General features: G+C 34.6%; 1 protein-coding gene across 2 annotated transcripts in view; it reads right to left on the reverse strand.

The window, feature by feature from the left end:
* Positions 1-27: 27 nt before the first annotated feature.
* ZDHHC2 (zinc finger DHHC-type palmitoyltransferase 2) overlaps positions 28-19,822 on the reverse strand; it is a 71,433-nt gene continuing 51,638 nt past the window's right edge. For both annotated transcript variants that reach the window (XM_032162406.2, XM_058442044.1), the window contains 5 exons: positions 14,767-14,893; positions 14,353-14,445; positions 9,516-9,628; positions 7,608-7,682; positions 28-4,575 (listed from right to left, as the gene is read on the reverse strand). In XM_032162406.2, coding sequence (XP_032018297.1) covers positions 7,642-7,682; positions 9,516-9,628; positions 14,353-14,445; positions 14,767-14,893 — 374 coding nt within the window. In that variant the 3' untranslated portion in view covers positions 28-4,575; positions 7,608-7,641. The remainder of the gene's footprint in view (positions 4,576-7,607; positions 7,683-9,515; positions 9,629-14,352; positions 14,446-14,766; positions 14,894-19,822) is intronic.

Genomic DNA, 19,822 nt, shown 5'->3' on the forward strand with positions numbered 1-19,822 from the left:
TTTAAAGTATTCAGCTTTCACACAATAAGTGTTTGATTCGTTCATTTAAGATGTTTTTAATAGTACACTTTAGGGAGCCATACATACTGACAGAAAAAGACACGAAATCTAAACTGACAAAATAGCCTTCCTCTCATAACTGAGAAAAATACAACAGGAGAACTGACGCATTCTGTAGTATCTTTTTAAATTCAGCATCAACAGAATTTTACCTTGAAGCATTATGCGTTTTTTTTTTTTTCAATTGATTAAGCACCTTTATCCATCAAACAAGCAATATATTAAGTATTACTAATTTCAGGTAGGATTCAGCTCCTTGTCCTGTTAAACCTTCCCTGGAAGATGCAACATAAATCATAGGTTGTTTTCATAAACCATAAAGTAGTACTATTTTTCCTGAGCAATAGGGAACTAGCCATAAACCAGGGCTTAAAATAACTTATTAAAAGTTTCCCTTTGGTTTAATTGCTACTCAAATCACTCAGATGATTAGCCTTAACACATTTTCCCCCAATTGTAAACAATACAGAAATACTGAATACTGGCTATGAACATCAAAAAGGTCTATTTTTGAACATTTTTAACCAGTTTGTTTTTGCCCTCACTTTCCTGCAACAACAAAGGTCTGCAAATGATTAAAAGTGTTTTCTGTTGGCATTGCCCAGATTATTGTATTTGAACTTTTTGCTGGTATAAGAACAATTCTCAGAGGGTGTTGGTGATTGAGCTTTTAGATACCTGGACTGCATCATCATCATAGTTCTTTGCTCACATTTCAAGGAGACTATTTTGAGGAAGGAAAAAAAAATGGGTGCCCTGTTTCAGAGTCTCCTGAAACACTGAACATTGTTCTGGGAGATACTTCATATTCATAGTTGATTCACAGGAGTTTCTTTGAAACAAGCCTACTTGATTTCATCCTTTCAGTGATGTCCACTGTTTACAAGCCAGGGCACTACTATAATAAAAAAATCTTATGGAAAAGAGAAAAGGAAAATGCATGGTTTGCAACATTATAAAGTATAACAATTTCCTGTGTTCTGTAACAAAATAAGCTCCTTTGGTAATAAATTCTAAAGGAAATCTGGTGGGCAACAGATTGCTCAGTAGTAAAATCTAGGTTAATGTTAGCGTCTACTTAATGCTTTTCATGGCGTTACAAGATCAAATTGCTAACACTTGCAATAAAAAGTAGAATCTAGGAATTTTTACCAAGGCAAAGTGAGAAAATTCTAGCAGTATCTTTGTAAAAGAGTAACAAATACTTCAGGTATGTAACATAGTCTCCTTCCACATATAAGAGGAAATCAGTGCTGAACTGGCTAAGTATGTGGAAAAGAAGTGTGAAACATTTGGGATTAAGCCAGGTGGTTTTCTGCTTTAGGAGAACACGTTTCTGCAGAAAGATATTAAACACGTGTTATTTGTGAAAAATCCACTTGTTGAAATGTCACTTTGGTCAAAATATTCACAGATCAGAATCTGTAGTCTAGGTATGTGAGTGGGATGGTTGTGCTGGAGGATAACTTCATGATTTACAATGTAAACTGCTTTGCATTTACCATTTTCTGAGGTTTGTATCTATGTTTGATCAAAGCATCACTTTTACAAACAAGTATTTGACAATATAAGTAAATACCAAAGGATACAGTACGACTTCAGAATCAGCCGAGCCCGTTTACATGTATTTCAAAATAGGGAAAATCTGCTAGTTTATAACATAATGGAGTAACACTTTTTTCCTGTTTTCTTGAAGCATGAATGACATGATTGCGTGCCTAATTTTTTATAAACATGATTTGTATCTTTGATTTCCCTAGTTAAGAGTTTGTCAACATATGCCATGTTTCCAATAGTTGTCTTTTGATTACAGTGTACTTGAGTTTTATAGTCTGTTTCTAATTGTCCTCAGAATCACTTAACTACTACGAAGTAAATACCTTATCTTCTCACCACCCCTCCCCCAAAGACCTATGTTATGGCCACATTGAAGACATGAATTTTGCCATTAGTAGCTCTAATAAACTATTAGGAAAATTTATGCTTAAAATAATTTACATTGTCAGTGCAAAGGCAATTTCTTATAGACAGATAATGAAGGTGATCAACCACTTTATTAGGGTATATTAGGAGTGAATTCATGGATATGAACTTCATGGAATGCATCATGATTGTATTCAGATGCAACTGTTCTTTAATATATCTTTGAAATAACAATCCTCTTCCCTACGTAATAGCAAATAACTAACGTATATGAAGCATTGTTACACTATTTTTAATGCAAAATTTCTTAAATCTTGATTCCTATATAGTAAAATCTATAAAAACAAGAAAAATCAAAATTATCAGTTTAATGGACAATAAGGACAGTTGAAGTACGTGCCTTCGAGTTCGAGTTAAGCCATTAAATTTTTAAAAGTAAATACTTAAAGGTAAATTTTATATAAATATGTACAAAATGTAGATCTATTTATTTAGCACTTTGTTCACTCAGATAAATTTATATTGCATATCTAATGAGATATGCAATCATCTCCAAAAACTATAACTCCTATAATTCAAAACAAAACAAAACAAAACAACCCTTTAAAGGTTATTCACTATAAGAAAACAGAAAGGGAACAATTACAACAATTAAATTGTTTGAACTTTTTCGAATTTGATTCTAATGTGTATTGACATATATTTAATTATATAAAAGACTGCGGGGAAGGGGCATTAACAGTACTCTAGCAGAGTAAAGGATAAAAATTCCTCTTTTTCCCCTAGCTTCCAGTTTGACAAGAGGGAATACTTAATCGAATCCTGTCCACAAAAACAGCTAACAGTACTGTGCTTTGAAGAAAAAAAACAAACCTGACTTCATATAATTCTTAATACATCCTGTGCTGCTGTTGGTTTTAAGACTTCTAGCAGTAGCTACAGGTTCCAGTCTGGCACTTTAGGTATTTTAAAAAATGACCAAAACGTGCTCTAAAATGAAAGTTAAAATGTTATCCTATTTTCTGAGATTTCTTGAAGCAGATTGTCAGATGAAACTCTTTAGCTTAAAACAAATCTGTGAAAGACTGCAGATTTTTCTATTGTTTAAAGAATTGCACTCAAACTACACAATGGACTTGGCTGACATTGTTTCTTCCATAAGCACAATTAATATAAAACTATAGTTTTAGGAAGGATAAGTAATTGCAATGATCCTTTATTCCATTATCCTCTGGCCTTCTAGTTTATTTTGTGTTGAATGTTTGGTTTAACAAAGATTTTGAAAAGTTTATTACCATTTTCTCTTTGATTACCAATTACTTAGTTGGTCCAGTTTTAAAAGATAATCTGCTTTAAATTCTCAAAATCAGTACCAAAAAGGCATACAGAGTATTATTCTAATTGTTAATATTTACATAAATTATACTGGACTCAAATAAAAAAAACTTTAAATAGTGCATACAAGGCACAAGAGCTTATTATATTTACTGAAGCTGAACATTCTGGCATCAACAAACACACCACTTTAGTTTATCTCAAACTAAATTTCCAAACAGCATGCCATTTCAGTTCATGTTGAACTAACTTTCCAAAAGTTGTATGATTTTTATTTAATAATTTGCATAATTTAATCGTAATAGGTGTTTAAGGAAAAATATAGTTTACCTGTCATCATTTTGATGAGACGAGAAAGAAATAATACAGCTATCACTGGAGGGTAAATCTATTGACCTATTAGGAATTCTTAAGAGAAATTCAATATTTTTACTATGTTCAACAGGAGAAATAATCTAAAAAGAGATTTTTAGAAAGCCAAACTGACAAAAGAATGTCATAAAACAATCTTCATAATTGCTATCGTAAATTTCCTCCCAATTTAAGAAGATTAGAAGAAATGAAAATATATTTCTGATGTAATAGAAATGTACTGTATTCTGACAAAAGTATTCCAGCCAACTGCTTTGAGAGCTCAAGCTTCAATGTCCACACTTATTTTCCAGCAGAGAACAAAAGGCTGGAATTAAGTGAGGCAAAAATGGTTGATAATCTTCAACTACAGGCCACCTGGACTCTGTAATGAATTCATAATTATTACAGTTCACTCAGTCTGAGGCTGGATTCACATCACAGGAAAAAAAAGAAGTATGGTTTGCCACTTCCACCTTCTTAAAGGTAACAAGTTTTATGAATAACGCTTATCATTATAATGTGACTTGAAATCTCTGAAATCTTAATATCTTAATAGTCTCGATTTTCAGATTCGGAAAATCAGATGATTAATGGAGTTTCTATGTGATAAACTGTGCTACCCATATATTTGGGTAAAGACTGGTCCTTGGATTTATTCCAAGTTTTTCAGAGAAGATGTTTTCCCCATTGATTAATAAACCAGAACTACTTTTAATATTTAATAGGAATTTGTGTTACTTGTAACAATGTGTGTATTGGATCCAAAACGTTATATTTTAAGCAATGGCTTAGAGAGAACTAATCAATTCATATTCTGCATTTCCAGTCAAAGGGACATAGGCACAACTGACTGGTGGCACCTTCCTGTGGGAAGCCTCTTCCATCCATCTACAGCATTGATACCTTGAAATGAAACAGAAAACATGAAACTACTGTGTTAACCATAAACACGCAAAACAAACCGACTCATTTCATAATCTGTTTCAATAGCATCCCTCATTCAAAACTCTTTACTATGCTAGCAGGCCCAGTGGACGTGTTCTTGAATACGGACCTCTATATCAATACTGCTCAAACTTTAATATGCATATACGAGAGGATCCTATTAAAATGCAAAAAAAAAAATTGCAGACTGATTCAGTAGGTCTAGGGTAAGGCCTAAGATTCTACATTTCTATCAATCTTCCAGGGCATGACAATGTTGCTGGTTTGGGGCTACAATGTGAGTGGCAGGGTTCTATGTTGTTAGTTCTGCATTCATCTGAGGCTGAATGGAGTTTAGGAGTGGCAACTGAGTCGGGAAGGACATTTAGGGAAATGATTTTGAAACTTCATGTGCATAGAAGCACAGCTTTGTTTCATTTTGTTTTGTTTTTTGAGACAGGGCCTCACTCTGTCACCCAGGCTGGAGTGCAGTGATGCGATCTCGATCTCAGCTTACTGCAAATTCCGCCTCCCTGGCTCAAGTGATCCTCTCATCCTCCCACTTCAGGCTCCGGAGTGGCTGGGACCACAGGCACATGCCACCACACCCAGCTAATTTTTTTTCTTTTTGTGTTTTTGGTAAAGACGGGGCTTCACCATGTTGCTCAGGCTGGTCTTGAACTCCTTAGCTCAAGCAATCTCCTTGCCTTGGCCTCCGTAAGTGCTGAAATTACAAGTGTGAGCCACCATGCCCGGCCAGCATTTTTTATTTATACCACATGATAGGAAAGGTTGGTAAGCTAAATTTAATTTACTTTTTAGTACTAACTATGGGTTTAGGCACATTATAACCATCTGGAAACCGCTGAACAAACAAATATTTTATAAAAAGGTGACATCATTTACTATTGTAGTTCAAAAATAGGAGAAAAAATATGAAGTTTTTTTGTGTTTTTTTGTTGTTGTTGTTTGTTTGTTTTCTTTTTAGAGTCTTACTCTGTCACCCAAGCTCCCAGGCTGGAGTGCAATGGCACGATTTTGGCTCACTGCAACCTCCGCCTTGTGGGTTAAAGCGATTCTCCTGCCTCAGCCTCCTGAGTAGGTGGGATTACAGGTGCGCCACACCACACCCGCCTAATTTTTGTATTTTTAGTAGAGATAGGGTTTCACCTTGTTGGTCAGGCTGGTCTCAAGCTCCTGACATTGTGATCCACCCATCTCAGCTTCCCAAAGTGCTGGGATTACCAGGTGTGAGCCACCGTGCTCGGCCAATATGAAGATACTTAATATAAATAAGGCACATCAATATCACACTATTATTTGATATAAATACAACTGGAATGAATTGAAAATCTGAGATGTAAAGCAGGAAAAAATTATCTTTAAAAGTCTAGTTTCTATTAGCTACTTTAAGGAAAGTTTAAGAAAACAAAACATGTTACTGCAACTGGTTATATCAATAGAATAGAAAACATTACATCAGAAAATCAGGGGTTTACTTTTAGATCTATAGCGCTGATTCATGCTGTCATTTTGTGATTATGACTACTAATGTCATATTTGAATTAATAAAATCAAGTTACTGTCAAATTTTAATTTCAATGTTTTTATTTTGTCACTTATCCATCAAATCTTGAGAACCTACTATGTGTCTATGTGTCTGGCATTGTGCAAGGTGTTGGAGATAAACAACCACAATACTGGTATTGTGTCAAAATACTGGGAAGTCTCGATGGCTTTTATATAATATTACCATGTAAATATGTAAAACACTTAACACACAGAAAAATTCCTAATACCACTGACCTTAAAAACAACGGTTATCGCAATTGATGATTTCAAAATATTGAAAAAAATCCTGTGAAATTCTATGTTTTACAGAACTATGTTCTGTATAACATTTTATTTGTGGTATTGGCTACTGACTCATATTTGCTATAGCTACATTCTAAAATTACATTCATAGTTACATTCTAAAATTATTTTTCAGAAATTTAATAATGTCTCTTTGCTATTTAATTAAATTCAGATGAAATTTTCACTATTTTAACCGGTTATGGTCAGTCTGACCTATTGTAGCATCAGGTATTCAGAGCTGATCCTGGTCTTCCCAAAATCAGAGACTAGTCAGCTGGCAAATTGCCAGGTCAGCATTTTGCTGATAATACATGGCTAATTTACCAAAACCAGAACAGACAAATAAAAACAGATATACATGAGCTTTGATGCAAATCTTTTTGTTTTACAAGTGAATCTCTTGCTTTTCACAGACTTTAGGATTCTAGATTGCCCTTTTGTAAATAGAGAGTTATCTTGCTATCTTTAATATTCAGCTCCGTAAATTGTGTATTATATAGTTGTTTGTTCCAAAGGGGTTCCTTATTGTAGCTTTTCATTGACTGCAGGCTTACAAACAGATATTTTAAAGAAACTGATTTGGAACTGCAGGTTTTAAAAAAAAAAAAAAGGCTTAAAGAAGATGATTTGGAACACCTATTATTTTAAGGTTAACACAAGCTATGCGGCCCTACTATGACCCAAAAATGGGAATGACAGTGTGCTAACGAGTACATTAATGATATATAATTACATTGCACTTAGACTTAGTGAACGTTTCCTAATGGATGGTCAAGGATATGACCACTGTATATTCTGAAAGATGAAGAAAAATTAAAAATAATTATTCTAATTTCCTATAAATGACAAGATAATTTTTACGTATAGTTCAGTATTTTAGGATTGATCCCTACCACTTAATGCATTACTATAAAATGACTTTTGTTCATCAACTTATTTCTATAATTAATCAAGTTAACCCAAATACCAGCTAATACTGAAGCTAGGTCTGTACTCAGAAGCCCCAGCATGGCTAATGCAATCTCACAAGTCAGGTAAAAGATCTTCTATATGAGTCACTCACAAATTATTAAAAACGTTTATGGAAACCATTTGCCCTAAGAAAACTAGAAGACTGTTAAAAACATAAAACAATAAAGGGAAAATTATCGTACTTTTATGAAGTATGAATTTATCTTGCTTGAAGAGTTAAGTCTCATTCTCCATGGTTAATGCAGGATTGCTCATACCTTAATGAAAGAACATAAGTTAGCATTTTCGGTTGCTTTTGAACAAATAGGCAGAAACTTGTTATTCATCTATGAATTATGAATCCCTTGGTAGACTTCCAAAGGTGCCTTGTACATAATAAGGGTATGTATAAGATGGTTATATAGAAACACACACACACCCCTTATACAGTGTCAGTTACAACCACTATGTCTCTCCCACACACACGAAACACTAAAAACAGAAATATACATCTGAGGGAGTACAGTAACTAATAATGAAAGATGTATTGACCCACACTGCTCACATCAGCTTACATCAACGTTTCCAAATTCTTCCTCTACCAACCTCATTCTAGTCAAACCAATCTTTGAGCACTTTCTCATCTCATTTTTCTTGTTTCTTTTCCTTCCTATACATCATCCTTTAAACTTTAAGTAGTTCTTCATTTCATCCATCCAACTAACAAAAAAATTAATCGAACATGCCAAAGAATTATAATAGCACGTGAAAATCAAGAAACCACTGCTATGTTAATATAAATTATATAAGATGAAACGTGAATCTCTTCTGGATGAAGAGGAGTTCTTTGTTTTTCCACTTCTCAACAATTGACCCCCAACTATTTATCACTTCTCTGCCTCTAACAAAACTGATGGATTCAAAGAACAAATTGGTGTCATCAACTTTTGTTTAGGCAATGCCTAGTCCTTGCCATAGATTAGAAAGTGAAATGGCATGTTTGAAGGTCGAAAGAGTGACCAAATTATGAATAGTCAAATCATGGGACCCTCTGGGAGGCAAATATATTTGTTAAAAATAAGGCTACTTAAAGAAAGTTTATATTTTAGGAGAAGATGACTGATAATATATTAAACAATGACTAGAATATGTACTCAGGATCATCCATTTGTTTTTCGCTACCACTAAATCCCAGAGGTTTCTTCAAACTCTCGTGCTGCCTGACTTCAGTTCATTACACTTTAAAACGTTGACTGGTTTATTTGAAAAGACTAGAAACGAAGGAGAAAAGGTTAGCGTCAATCTGAAGACTTTCTGGCTAATAACGCCTTAATTGTAGATGTATGGCTTTAACTCCTTTATGTGGACAACACACATATATACACACACATGCATGTATGATCACCCTATTTTGTCTACTCCTTACCAACACTGAGAAACAGGTAGTCTTTTGAAAAGAACGAAGCTAAGTCTAAAAGATGTTAGGTAGCGTAACACATATCACACCCTACTAGGAGCCCAAATTAGGATTTTTAAATCAGGTCTGACTTCAAAGCCTTGCTTGTTCCTTGCTAACAAACTACACTCACTGAAGAAAACAAAAGATTAAAATCAACAACAGTAACAAGAGGAATGTGAGTGGGATATGAAGAAATCGCAGGCAGTTGAAGTTATGGTAATTACACAATAACTTTACTTAGACATTTTGAAATTGTACAGAAATCTTGGAGTAAAAGAACTGAATAATTTAAGGTCCTTTTCAGTGGACATTTTTCTATCTTCTATCTGATTTGATTGTAGTTTTTTCATTTTTATACTTTATATTTTGAATTTACTTCTATCATTTTATTTGAGGAATGGTGATAAAGATTTGATTCTTTAAACAGAAAGAAGGCAATGCAGATCCATCTTTCACAAAATGATTTTCTGCTGCTAACAGGTATTAACGAACCTCGTGAGTACTTTTTTGAAAATAATTCTGAATTTAAAATGGAAGTCTGACTCCAAACTAAGCAAACGCCTGTAGGTAATATAATTGATATTTTTTTTAACCACGTTTACCTTCTAAAAATAAAATATATCAAAAGACAGCCAAACAAGCACACCCTTACCAGCTTTGCATTTTCCTGGGTTTATGCTGCTCTCCGTCCAAGACTGAGAATCAGTAAGAAGGTGGCTCTGGGACTCTCTCAATGGCTTTGCAGGAAACTGATGGTTTTCGAGACTGAATAATAATTGAATAATCATCAAAATCATCATAAGCTAATTTTTGATAGTAAAGTTGATTGTTTCTCAATGTATGGAACCAAAACCACTTGCAATGCAAGATGATTGCAGGAGGTACCCAAAATAATGTGGGGAATACAAGAATAAGACATTAAATAGCACTGACTTGCAGTGAGAAAAGTGCTCTCTCTTCAGTCTCTTTTCCTTCTTCTGCTTACAATAAGATGATAATCTCTAACACTGGCAAATCTCCAGAGAATAGTCCTGAGCCCCAGGCTTTAGCAGGTAGTTAGAACTTAATAATAGTATTTTATTATCAATTTTATGTATGTATTTATTTTTGAGGCAGAATCACACTCTGTTGCCCAGGCTGGAGTGCAGAGGTGCAGTCATGGCCTCAACCTCCTTGGCTCAAATCAATCCTCCTCCATCAGCCTCCCGAGTAGCTGGGACCACACCACCACCCTCAGCTAATTATTTTGTTTTATTTTTTGTAGAGTGGACTCCCTATGTTGCCCAGCCTGAACACAAATGCCTGGTCTCAAGTGATCCTCCTGCCTTAGCCTCCCAAAGTGCTAGGATTACATGCATAGGCCACCACACCTTGCCTATTTTTAAAGTTATATTCTATTTATAGAAAGTTATGCCAGTTTCTCATTTATGAGAGTGGTATAAACTTTGGTTTAAAAAAAGCATAAGTGCCAATTTAAATACAGAAAAATATTAATTTTGTAAGTGATATGTGGAAATGGAAGAAAATATGAATGTGATGGTAGGAAGACAAAGTTGAGGAAAAACTGGCCTACAGCTTCTGAAGTGGTCTAAATGGTCTTGAACACAATTTTCTCTATCTTCTTCTGTAAAACTGAAACAACAAATTTGAGCAAACTATCTGGCAGCAATATAAAAAACACCTGAAATTATCAGGTCTTACAAACCCAATGTTCAGTCTGGGGAATAAGGAGTCTTGTAAGAAGAATTTTCTTTAAAATTTATGTGGAAATGCCATACATCAACAGATTGGAGGGCATGAAAAAGTATACATAAAAATATTTCACTTAGGAAACATTATCGGCATAGAAACTATTAGTGATGTTTTAGAATGTTCTGAAATAGTAATTGCAATAGTATTTAAAAGAAACAAAATTCTTTCAAGAATAATTTCACATATTTGAGTTCAATTATATATAGTAACTATTATATTTTAAAAGGATATACGGGTAGGCTTTTTCTTAATTACCTCATATCTAAAATTTTAGAATATTTCAATTTTGTGCAGCTTTAACAACTCCTTATTAAAATTTTGGAGGTAAATCTTAAAAAATAGAAAACAGCATATCTCCATACAGGTTTAAATATATTATATAAAAAATCTTACTTTAATTCTTATTATTCTTCAAGAAAGGGACCATGTAACAGGTACAGAAGACTAACTAGATCCTTGTTTAGGGACTCTGAAGATTCATTACTGCTAACAGGACTCTAGCAAAGGGCAAGAATCCATTCATTCAACAATATTTATTGAGTACTTGTAACTTTAATAAACAAAGTCTTTGTTCTCATGGAAATTTCACTGTTACTGAGGAAGAAAAATAAATAATACATATATATATGAATGAAATAAGTCAGGTGATAATAAGAGCTATAACAATCAAAAAAATCAGGCTGGGCACAGTGGCTCATGCCAGTAATCCCAGCACTTTGAGAGGCTGAGGCAGGTGGATCACTTGAGGTCAGGAAGTTCGAGACCAGCCTGGCCAATATGGTGAAACCCCATCTCTACTAAAAATAGGAAATTAGCCGGGCATTGTGGTGTACATGTAATTCCAGCTACTGGGGAGGCTGAGGCAATAGAATTGCTTCAACCTGGGAGACAGAGGTTGCAGTGAGCTGAGATCGCGTCACTGCACTCCAGACAGGGTGACAGAGTGAGACTCTGTCTCAAGAAAAAAAAATCAGTGTAACAGGAAGTGGCGGAGAAAGTTACCATTTTACAAAGGGTTATCAAAGATTGCCTCTATTCTGAAGTTACGCCTGAACAGAATATAAATAAAGAGAAGACACAGCTCACTGAGATCTGGAGGAAGAATGGTAAGGAAAGGGAATTAGCAAGGACGAGGCACTACATAAGGAACATGCTTGGTCCATGTGAGGAACAGCAAGATCTGTGTGTCTGAGGATTGTGAGTGAAAGGAAAGTAAAAAAGAATGACATCCAGAAGGCCAAGGTAAGAGGACTGCTTGAGCCCAGGAGTTTGAGGCTGCAGTGAGCTATGATCACAAAACTGCACTCCGGCCTGGGCAACAGGCGGTTAACAGAGACATTTTATTATTATAACAGAGACATTACTAACTTGCTTTAATAGAGACAGGAAGACCCTGTCTCCATTAAAAAAAAAAAAAAAAAAGAACGACTGTCTGGGGTCAGATCAGACAGTCTTGTTAAATGATGGAACAGACATTCATTAGCTTTTATTCCAAGTAAGATGGGAAACTAATAGAGCTTTCAGCAGAAGAGTGACACAATCTGACTTGTATTTTGAAGGGAAAATAGACTGGAGTGGGGCAAAAATGTTAGATCAGTTAGAAAAGTACTGAAGTAATCCATGGGAGCAGGGATGAGGGCTAGGACCAGGAAAGCTGTCTTGTAGGTGGTGAGAAAGTATTTAGATTATAGATATACTTCAAAGAGACATCTGATAGGATTTGCAAATGAAGTAAATACAAAGTAACTGAAAGAGAGGAATCCAGGATGATCCCACAGTTTCTAGCATGAACACGTGGGAGAATGGAGGTCACTAATACTGATATATGGAAGCATGGAGGAGATTCCGGTTTAGGGTGGTGATGAGGGTACACATGGCTGGGAATCAAATTCAAAGTTCTGCTCTGAACCTGTTTAGTTGGAGATGATTTTTAGGTGTCCAAGTGGGTATGTCAAGTAGACAGCAAGATATTCAACTCTGGAGTAAGGAAGAGAACAGAACTTGCCACGAAAATTTTATATGGGCTTAACATGGGAGATAGTAGAATTCTGCAGAAGAAAGAGACTTTAGCTGTCTAAATCTGACCTCAACATTCAAAGGAAAGGAAACAGAGGCCTCAAAAGATTACTTAACTTCTTCAAGATCACCTAGTTGGGTTAACAGTGTCAGAACTAAGATTTCTCCCAAATCTCATGGTGCCCTTAGTGGAAGGAGAAATATTATTTCTAAAACCAAAATAATTTCTTAAATTATTAAAAAAACACAAAGGGCAAAAAAGTATTATAAACTACTACTGAATTTTGTAAAAGCTTGAAACATTCTAAATAATTTATTAAAATCAGATTTTTCTGCAATGAGGTATATGAAAAACCATAAACATTTATCTCTGTGGGATTTTCAAAACCAAATGCACAAGGCATGATCTAGTAAAAAACTATGATGCCCTTGAATGTCCCTGTGAAATATATACACCGGGCCCCTTCACTAACTGGTAGGGTCTGGCCTGTACATAGCTCACTCTAGGGATGGGGTGACAAATACCTTTCATCTCTTTTGACAATTTAAAAGGATTTTAAATATAAATTCCTTTTAAATTTAATTCCCAATTTAAAAGGGCAGAGGCAGGAGGATCACTTGATCCTGGGCGGTCATGGTTGCAGTGAGCCATGATCACTCCACTGCACTCCAGTCTGGGTGACAAGTGAGACCCTGTCTCAAAACAAAAACAAAAACCAACAAACAAACAACAACAACAGCAAGAACTTTAGAATGGCTACCAGGAACACTGCCTTGAGGTTTATGGGGTCACTCCAGGCCCCCTGGGAAAAAGTACTGTGATCAATAAGAAATGTTCAATATGGAGTGTTGGTGTGGATACTGTGTGTGTGGCACTGCAGCAACTAAGAAAAGCTCTAACATTTAATGAAGAATTATATTATGGTTATGCTTTTGCTACTGGCTTTCACTGAAAAATTGGAGGAATGGTTACACTCAAATCTGTCACAAAGATATAAAAATTGTTGAAAATTCATATGCAGCATTTTAAAAGTTTAAGTAATTTTTCCTTTTGCCAGTTAGTAGCACATTCAGAATCAAATGTCAGGTCTTTCTGTGGCCATCCTCAAATTATTGATAGTCTCGAATGAAAACAAACTTAAAGCTGGAGCAAAAGCCTCCAGACAATGAATTTCCAAGACTCTGGCTTCTCTCTCCACAGAAATGGCTCAGATAATCCGTAGAGGTCTTCCAATGGCACTAAGTCCATAATATACACTAAAATGGAATTGTGAAGAAGGTGTCTGGGATCCATTTGATCTCCAAAAGCCTCAAGTTTCTTTACTCTAACAGTTATCACAGAGAGGAAAGACATGGCGGGTCAGGGGAGATTTTACCCTGTCTGCCTACCTGAGCAGTGGGTAGCTAATTTTGACTTACGTTTTTCTTTTTCTTTTAAGCACTACATTTAAAAAATAAGATTTCAGTCAACCAAAACGTATAGAGAAGTAACACCTTTTTACTCATACTTAGATTAATAAACCATTTTACAAGTATAATTGAAGCTTCCAGTGTATCCCTCTTCAATCATACTTTCTTTTTTCCCCCATTTCAAGTGGAAACCATTGCAGTAAATTTTCTTATGGTCTTCCATTTTTTTTTCAAAGGAACATATAACCAAAAGACACAATATGGTAAAATATATTATTTGAAAGTAAAATGAAAAAAAAATATGAGATTACTTTTTAGCTGTGGAATTCAGCCCTGCGGGAGTAGATGCTTGTTCAGGATCCTGGTTAACAAGGCAAGTTGGAAAGGAGCAGCCATCACCTAGACTAGAATTAAAATAAAAATTTAGAACTGAACCACAGAAAAGACAACAGAGTGAAACCCTGCCAAAATGCTGATGTCCAAGAGCAGAACATGCTATACTCTAGGCCAAAAAATGTGTATTACACATTGACTTCAACACAGTGTTTAGGAAGATGATGAATTAACTGACTTCCACACTGATATTATGGTGAATCATAGAATAATATTTTTTAAAAATAAGAGTTCCTACACAGAATTACAAGCCTATGGAACTACAGGCTTTTCCTGAAACTATCTTTTGCTGTATTATTTTCATTAAAGTCTGAAAATTTTCAAAAAAGTACCTTGAAAAAATGGGTAGCAACCAGTACTTCTTCTCATCACCAAAAACTTGTCGCATGTTTTTACTGAAACCCAAGCTGAATCCATTCTTATCTGTTCCATGTCGAAATACTGGACTTCTGAATGCCTCTAAAAAAAGACGGTAAAGGAATCACATGAGTAAAGAACATATTTACTAGCAATCCTGAATATTAAGCAATAATTGAAGTAAATGAAGAAACTCTGAAAATCAATGGCTGGCTGACTGTGAGTGCTTATGGGCCTGTCAACAGCCCTGAAATACAGGGTGTCCATTCTGTTTTAAAATGTCATAAGCTATATCTATTTTAATTTTAAAATACACCTTTTTATTATAATAGTACATGTGCATTGTAGAAAATTAGAAAATACAAACTAGCAAATAAACTAAAACTGCATCTTCTGGATCTTTTGATCAACAGATAGATAAATGGATGGATCCATAGACATAGATCTACAAATCTACAGGTGTATTTTTTAAAAAAACCAAAATCAGACTATCTTTTACATACATTCTAAAACCTTTGTTTTTAAGTAAATCCATTTTATTTTTTGAGTCAGGGTTTCACTCTGTTGCCCAGAGTGGAGTACAGTGGTATGATCATAGCTCACTGTAGCCTCGAATTCCCAGGCTCAAGCAATTCTTCTGCCTCACCCTCCTGGAACAACAGGTGCCATGCCACCATGCCTGGCTAAGCATTTTCCAATTTCGTTGAAATTGGTTCTCATCTAATAAAATTTTTCCAGCTGACTATAAAATGCACTTTTAAATTAGTTCGTCCAAACCAGGATCCAGTCCAGAACCATGTATTGCATCTGGTGATGCTCATTCTGCATGTGAAAGCTGGTTCAGAGAGGCTCTGGGACTTGCCTAAGGTCACACAACAAACCCACGACAGAGTGAGACTTGAAAAAGGTCATCAACATTTTGTGTTTGGAATGTAAACATGGAGGTATAATCATTTTCCCCATTAAAAAGAAAAATCTAACTAGCAGAATTAGGCGCTATGAAAAAATGTGGTCATTTGCAAGATCCTTAGCATTCTTCATCCTAGGATACATAGCTTTTTCTAAAACATTTCATAGGATCATATTATCCAGGGGAAGTCCTTTCAGTGCTACAAGTTAAATCTAGAAGTTTCCAGAAGTTAAAAACCTCTAGAAACTATAAATTTACTTTTGATGAATTATAATTTAACTGCCTAACAGATAATCTGAAAGAAAATTCCTGGGCTTAGAAATTACTTTATCAGTATTTTCACCCTAATAGTATTTGGTGTAATGATTTCATTTCAGAATTCCAAAATGTTTCATTTCAGAATAGTGAAAATGAACACTAATTGACTACCCACTATAATTAATCCACATTGCATATTATAATAACTGAAGCTCACAGCTTGGAGTGTCCTTTATGATCATAAGCATGTGTGGTCCTGGTTGCATTCTCAATCTCCTAACCTTGGCCTAGAAACTCTACATAGCTTAGTCCTTGCTCACCTCTGAAACCTCATTAATGTATTTCTCAATCTTTAGCTTTCTCTGCTTCAGCCACCATGGAGTGTTTCTCAAATATTCCTAGCTTTTTTTCTCTTTTCCTGTAAGGTCTTTTATTTTCAATTGAGGTGAAATTCACAGAGTGTAAAATTAGACTTTTTAAAGTGAACAATTCAATAGAATATATTCACAATTTTGTGCACTTCCCACCTATATCAAATTTCTAAATATTTTTATCACTCCAAAACAAACTCCATATCCATTAAGCTGTCAGTCCCTACTCCCCCATTTCTTCATTCCCTAGTAATCACTAATGTGATTTTCCTCTACAGATCTATCTATTCTGGATATTTCATAAAAATGGGAATCATATAATATGTAACCTTTGTGATTGGCTTCTTTCACTTAGCATGTTTTCAAGGTTCATATATGTGTAGTATGTATCAGGACTTCATTCCTTTTTATGGTTAATATTCCATTGTATAGATATGCCACATTTTCCCCATCCTTGGATGGGCATTTAGGTTGTTTCGACCTTTTGACTATTGCAAATAGTGCTGCTATGAACACTGGTATACAAGTATCTCTTTCAGTCCCTGTTTTCAATTCTCCTGGGTATATACCTAGGAGTGGAGCTGCTGGTTCTGCCAAGCTGTTTTTCACAGTGGTGGCACCATTTTATATTCCCACAAGCAAAGTAGGAAGGTTTCAATTTCTCTACATCCTCACCAAGACTTTTTAAAAAAATTGCAGCCATCCTAGTGAGTGTAAAGCGGTACCCCAAATGTGGTTTTGATTTGCATTTTCCTAATGACTAATGATGTTGAGCATATTTTTCTGTGCTGGGATTTACCAAACAACAAATAAATGATGGAGTGAGATTTGAACGAGGTCATCAACATTCCTTCCATAATACCACATATTCTTCTTGAATAATGCTGAAACGAAAAATCTAAAATTTTATTTTCCCCTTTTATATATTTTCTTTGGAGGAATGTTTGTTTAAATGTCTATTCAAATCCTTTGCCAATGTTTTAACTGGGGTGTTTGTATCTTTTTGTTGTTGAGTTACAAGATTTCTCTGCATATTCTGGATAGTAGGGCCCTTATCAGATAATGAATTGGAAATATTATTCTCCTTCTGCAGATTGTCTTTTTACTTTCTTGTGTTTTTTAATGCATGTAAGTTTTTAATTTTGATAGTGTAAGTTTCGTATTTTTTCTTTGTTGCTCATGCTTTTGATGTTACATCTAAGAATTCATTGTTATATTCAAAGTCCTGAAGATTTATCCCTCTATTTTCTTCTGAAAGTTTACAGTTTTAGCTCTTTCATTTAGGTCATTGATCCATTTTGACTTAATTTTTGTGTGTCATGTGAGGTAGGGATACAAGTTTATTTTTTTCCATGTGGATACTGAGTTGTCCTCACGCAACTCAAAGATATTATTCTTTCCCCACTAGATGGTTTTGACACCCTTGTCAAAAATCAGTTGGCTAAAGATGTATGGGTTTATTTCTGGACTCTAATTCTATTTGTCTATATGTCCATTGCTATGCCAGCACCACACTGTTTTCATTACTGTATGCTTTATAGTAAGTTTTGAAATCAAGAATGTGAGTCTTGCAGGTTTGTTCTTTTTTTGGTGAATATTGTTTTGATTATGTGGGGCTTCTTGCAATTCTACATGAATTTGAGAATTGGCTTTTCCATTTATGCAAAAAAAGCCATTACAATTGCAATGAATCTGTAAATCACTTTGGGTATTATTGCCATCTTAACAATATAAGGTCTTCCAAGTCCATGAACATGGGAAGTCTTCTTTAATTTGTTTCAGCAATGTTTTGTAGTTTTCAGTGTGCTAGTAGTGTTATATGTACCTTCTTGGTAATTTTATTCCTAGGTATTTTATTTGTTTAGATGTCTTTTCAAATGGAATTTTCTAAATTTCCTTTTTGGGTGGTTTATTGCTAGTGCACAGAAATATAACTCATTTTTTTCTATACTGATCTTAAATCATGCAAATTTCATATTTTGCTTATTAGCTAATCATTTTTATTGTGAATTCCTTAAGGTTTTCTATACATAAGATCATGTTATCTGTAAATTAAAATAGTTTTACTTATTTCTTTTTGATGCCTTCATTTATTTTCCTTGACTAATTACTCTGGCTAGAACTTAGGTACAATGTTGAACAGAAGTAGGGAAAAGGAGCATCCTTGTTTTGTTTCTGATCTTAGAAAGAAGGCTTTCAGTTTTACACTATTGTGTAAAATGTTAGGCATGCATTTCTCACAAATGCCCTTTATCTCCTCATCAGGTTGAAGGAGTTCCTTTCTTTTCCTAGTCTAAGTGCAATTTTTCTTAATCATGAAGGGATGTTGGATTTTGTCAAGTACTTTTTCTGCATTAATTTTTTCCATACTGATCTTAAATCATGCAAATTTCATAGTTTGCTTATTAGCTAATCATTTTTATTGTGAATTCCTTAAGCTTTTCTATTTCTATTTCCTTCATTCTATTAACGTGGTATATTAGCACTGATTGATTTTCATTTATTAAACCACACTTGCATTCCTGGGATAAATCCCTCTTGGTCATGGTTGTGTAAGCCTTTTAATATGTTGCTGGATTTGGTATGCTAATATTTTGTTAACAATAGTTCAATCTATATTCATATTGGTCTATAGTTTTCTTGTGATGTCTGTGTCTCTGGCTTTGGTATCAGGGCAATGTTGGCCTCACAGAATGAGTCAGAAAGTGTCCCCTCCTCTTCTAATTTTTCGCAGAGTTTGAGGAGCAGTTAATTCTTCATTAAGTGTTTGGCAGAAGTCATCAGTTAAGCCATTTTGTTCTGGGCTTTTCTCTTTGTTGTGAGTTTTTTTTGATTATTGATTCAATCACTTTACTTCTTACAGGTCTGCTCTGATTTTCTATTTCTTCTTGAGTCAATTTGGTAGTCTGTGTGTTTCTGGAAATTTGTCCACTTTATCTAGGTTGCCTAATTTTTTGACAGACAATAGTTCACGGTATTTTCTTAGCCTTTTTATTTTTATAAGGTCAGTAGTAATGTTCTCACTTCCATTTCTGATTTTTGTGATGAGTCTTCTCTTTTTCGCTTGCTAGCCAAGGGATGTCATATTTGTTGATTTTTAAAAAAAGAACCAACTATTGATTTTATTGTTTTTCTATTTTTTAATTCTCTATTTCTATTATCTCCTATCTTTATTATTTCCTTCCTTCTGATGACTTTGGTTTTACTTTGCTCTTTTTCTAGTTCCTGAAGGTATAAAGTTATTAATAGAGGTATTTCTTTTTTTAATATAGGTATTTACAGCTATACATTTCCCTGTAAGCACTGCTTTTGGTGCCTCCGATACCTGTATGGCTTTTAAACATACATGTTCTGGCTTTTTCTATAGCTGACTTCTTAGGTTAAGTACTTTTTGTTGTGATAAGCTCTGCCCTGACCACTCATTCTACACAGGCTCCCTTCCACCATCCCCATCCTTTTATTCACACCTCAGCATCCTTTTGTTTTCTTCAA

The sequence above is a fragment of the Hylobates moloch genome, unplaced genomic scaffold (genome assembly GCF_009828535.3).
Source record: "Hylobates moloch isolate HMO894 unplaced genomic scaffold, HMol_V3 SCAFFOLD_8, whole genome shotgun sequence".
In the NCBI taxonomy this organism is placed as follows: Eukaryota; Metazoa; Chordata; class Mammalia; order Primates; family Hylobatidae; genus Hylobates; species Hylobates moloch.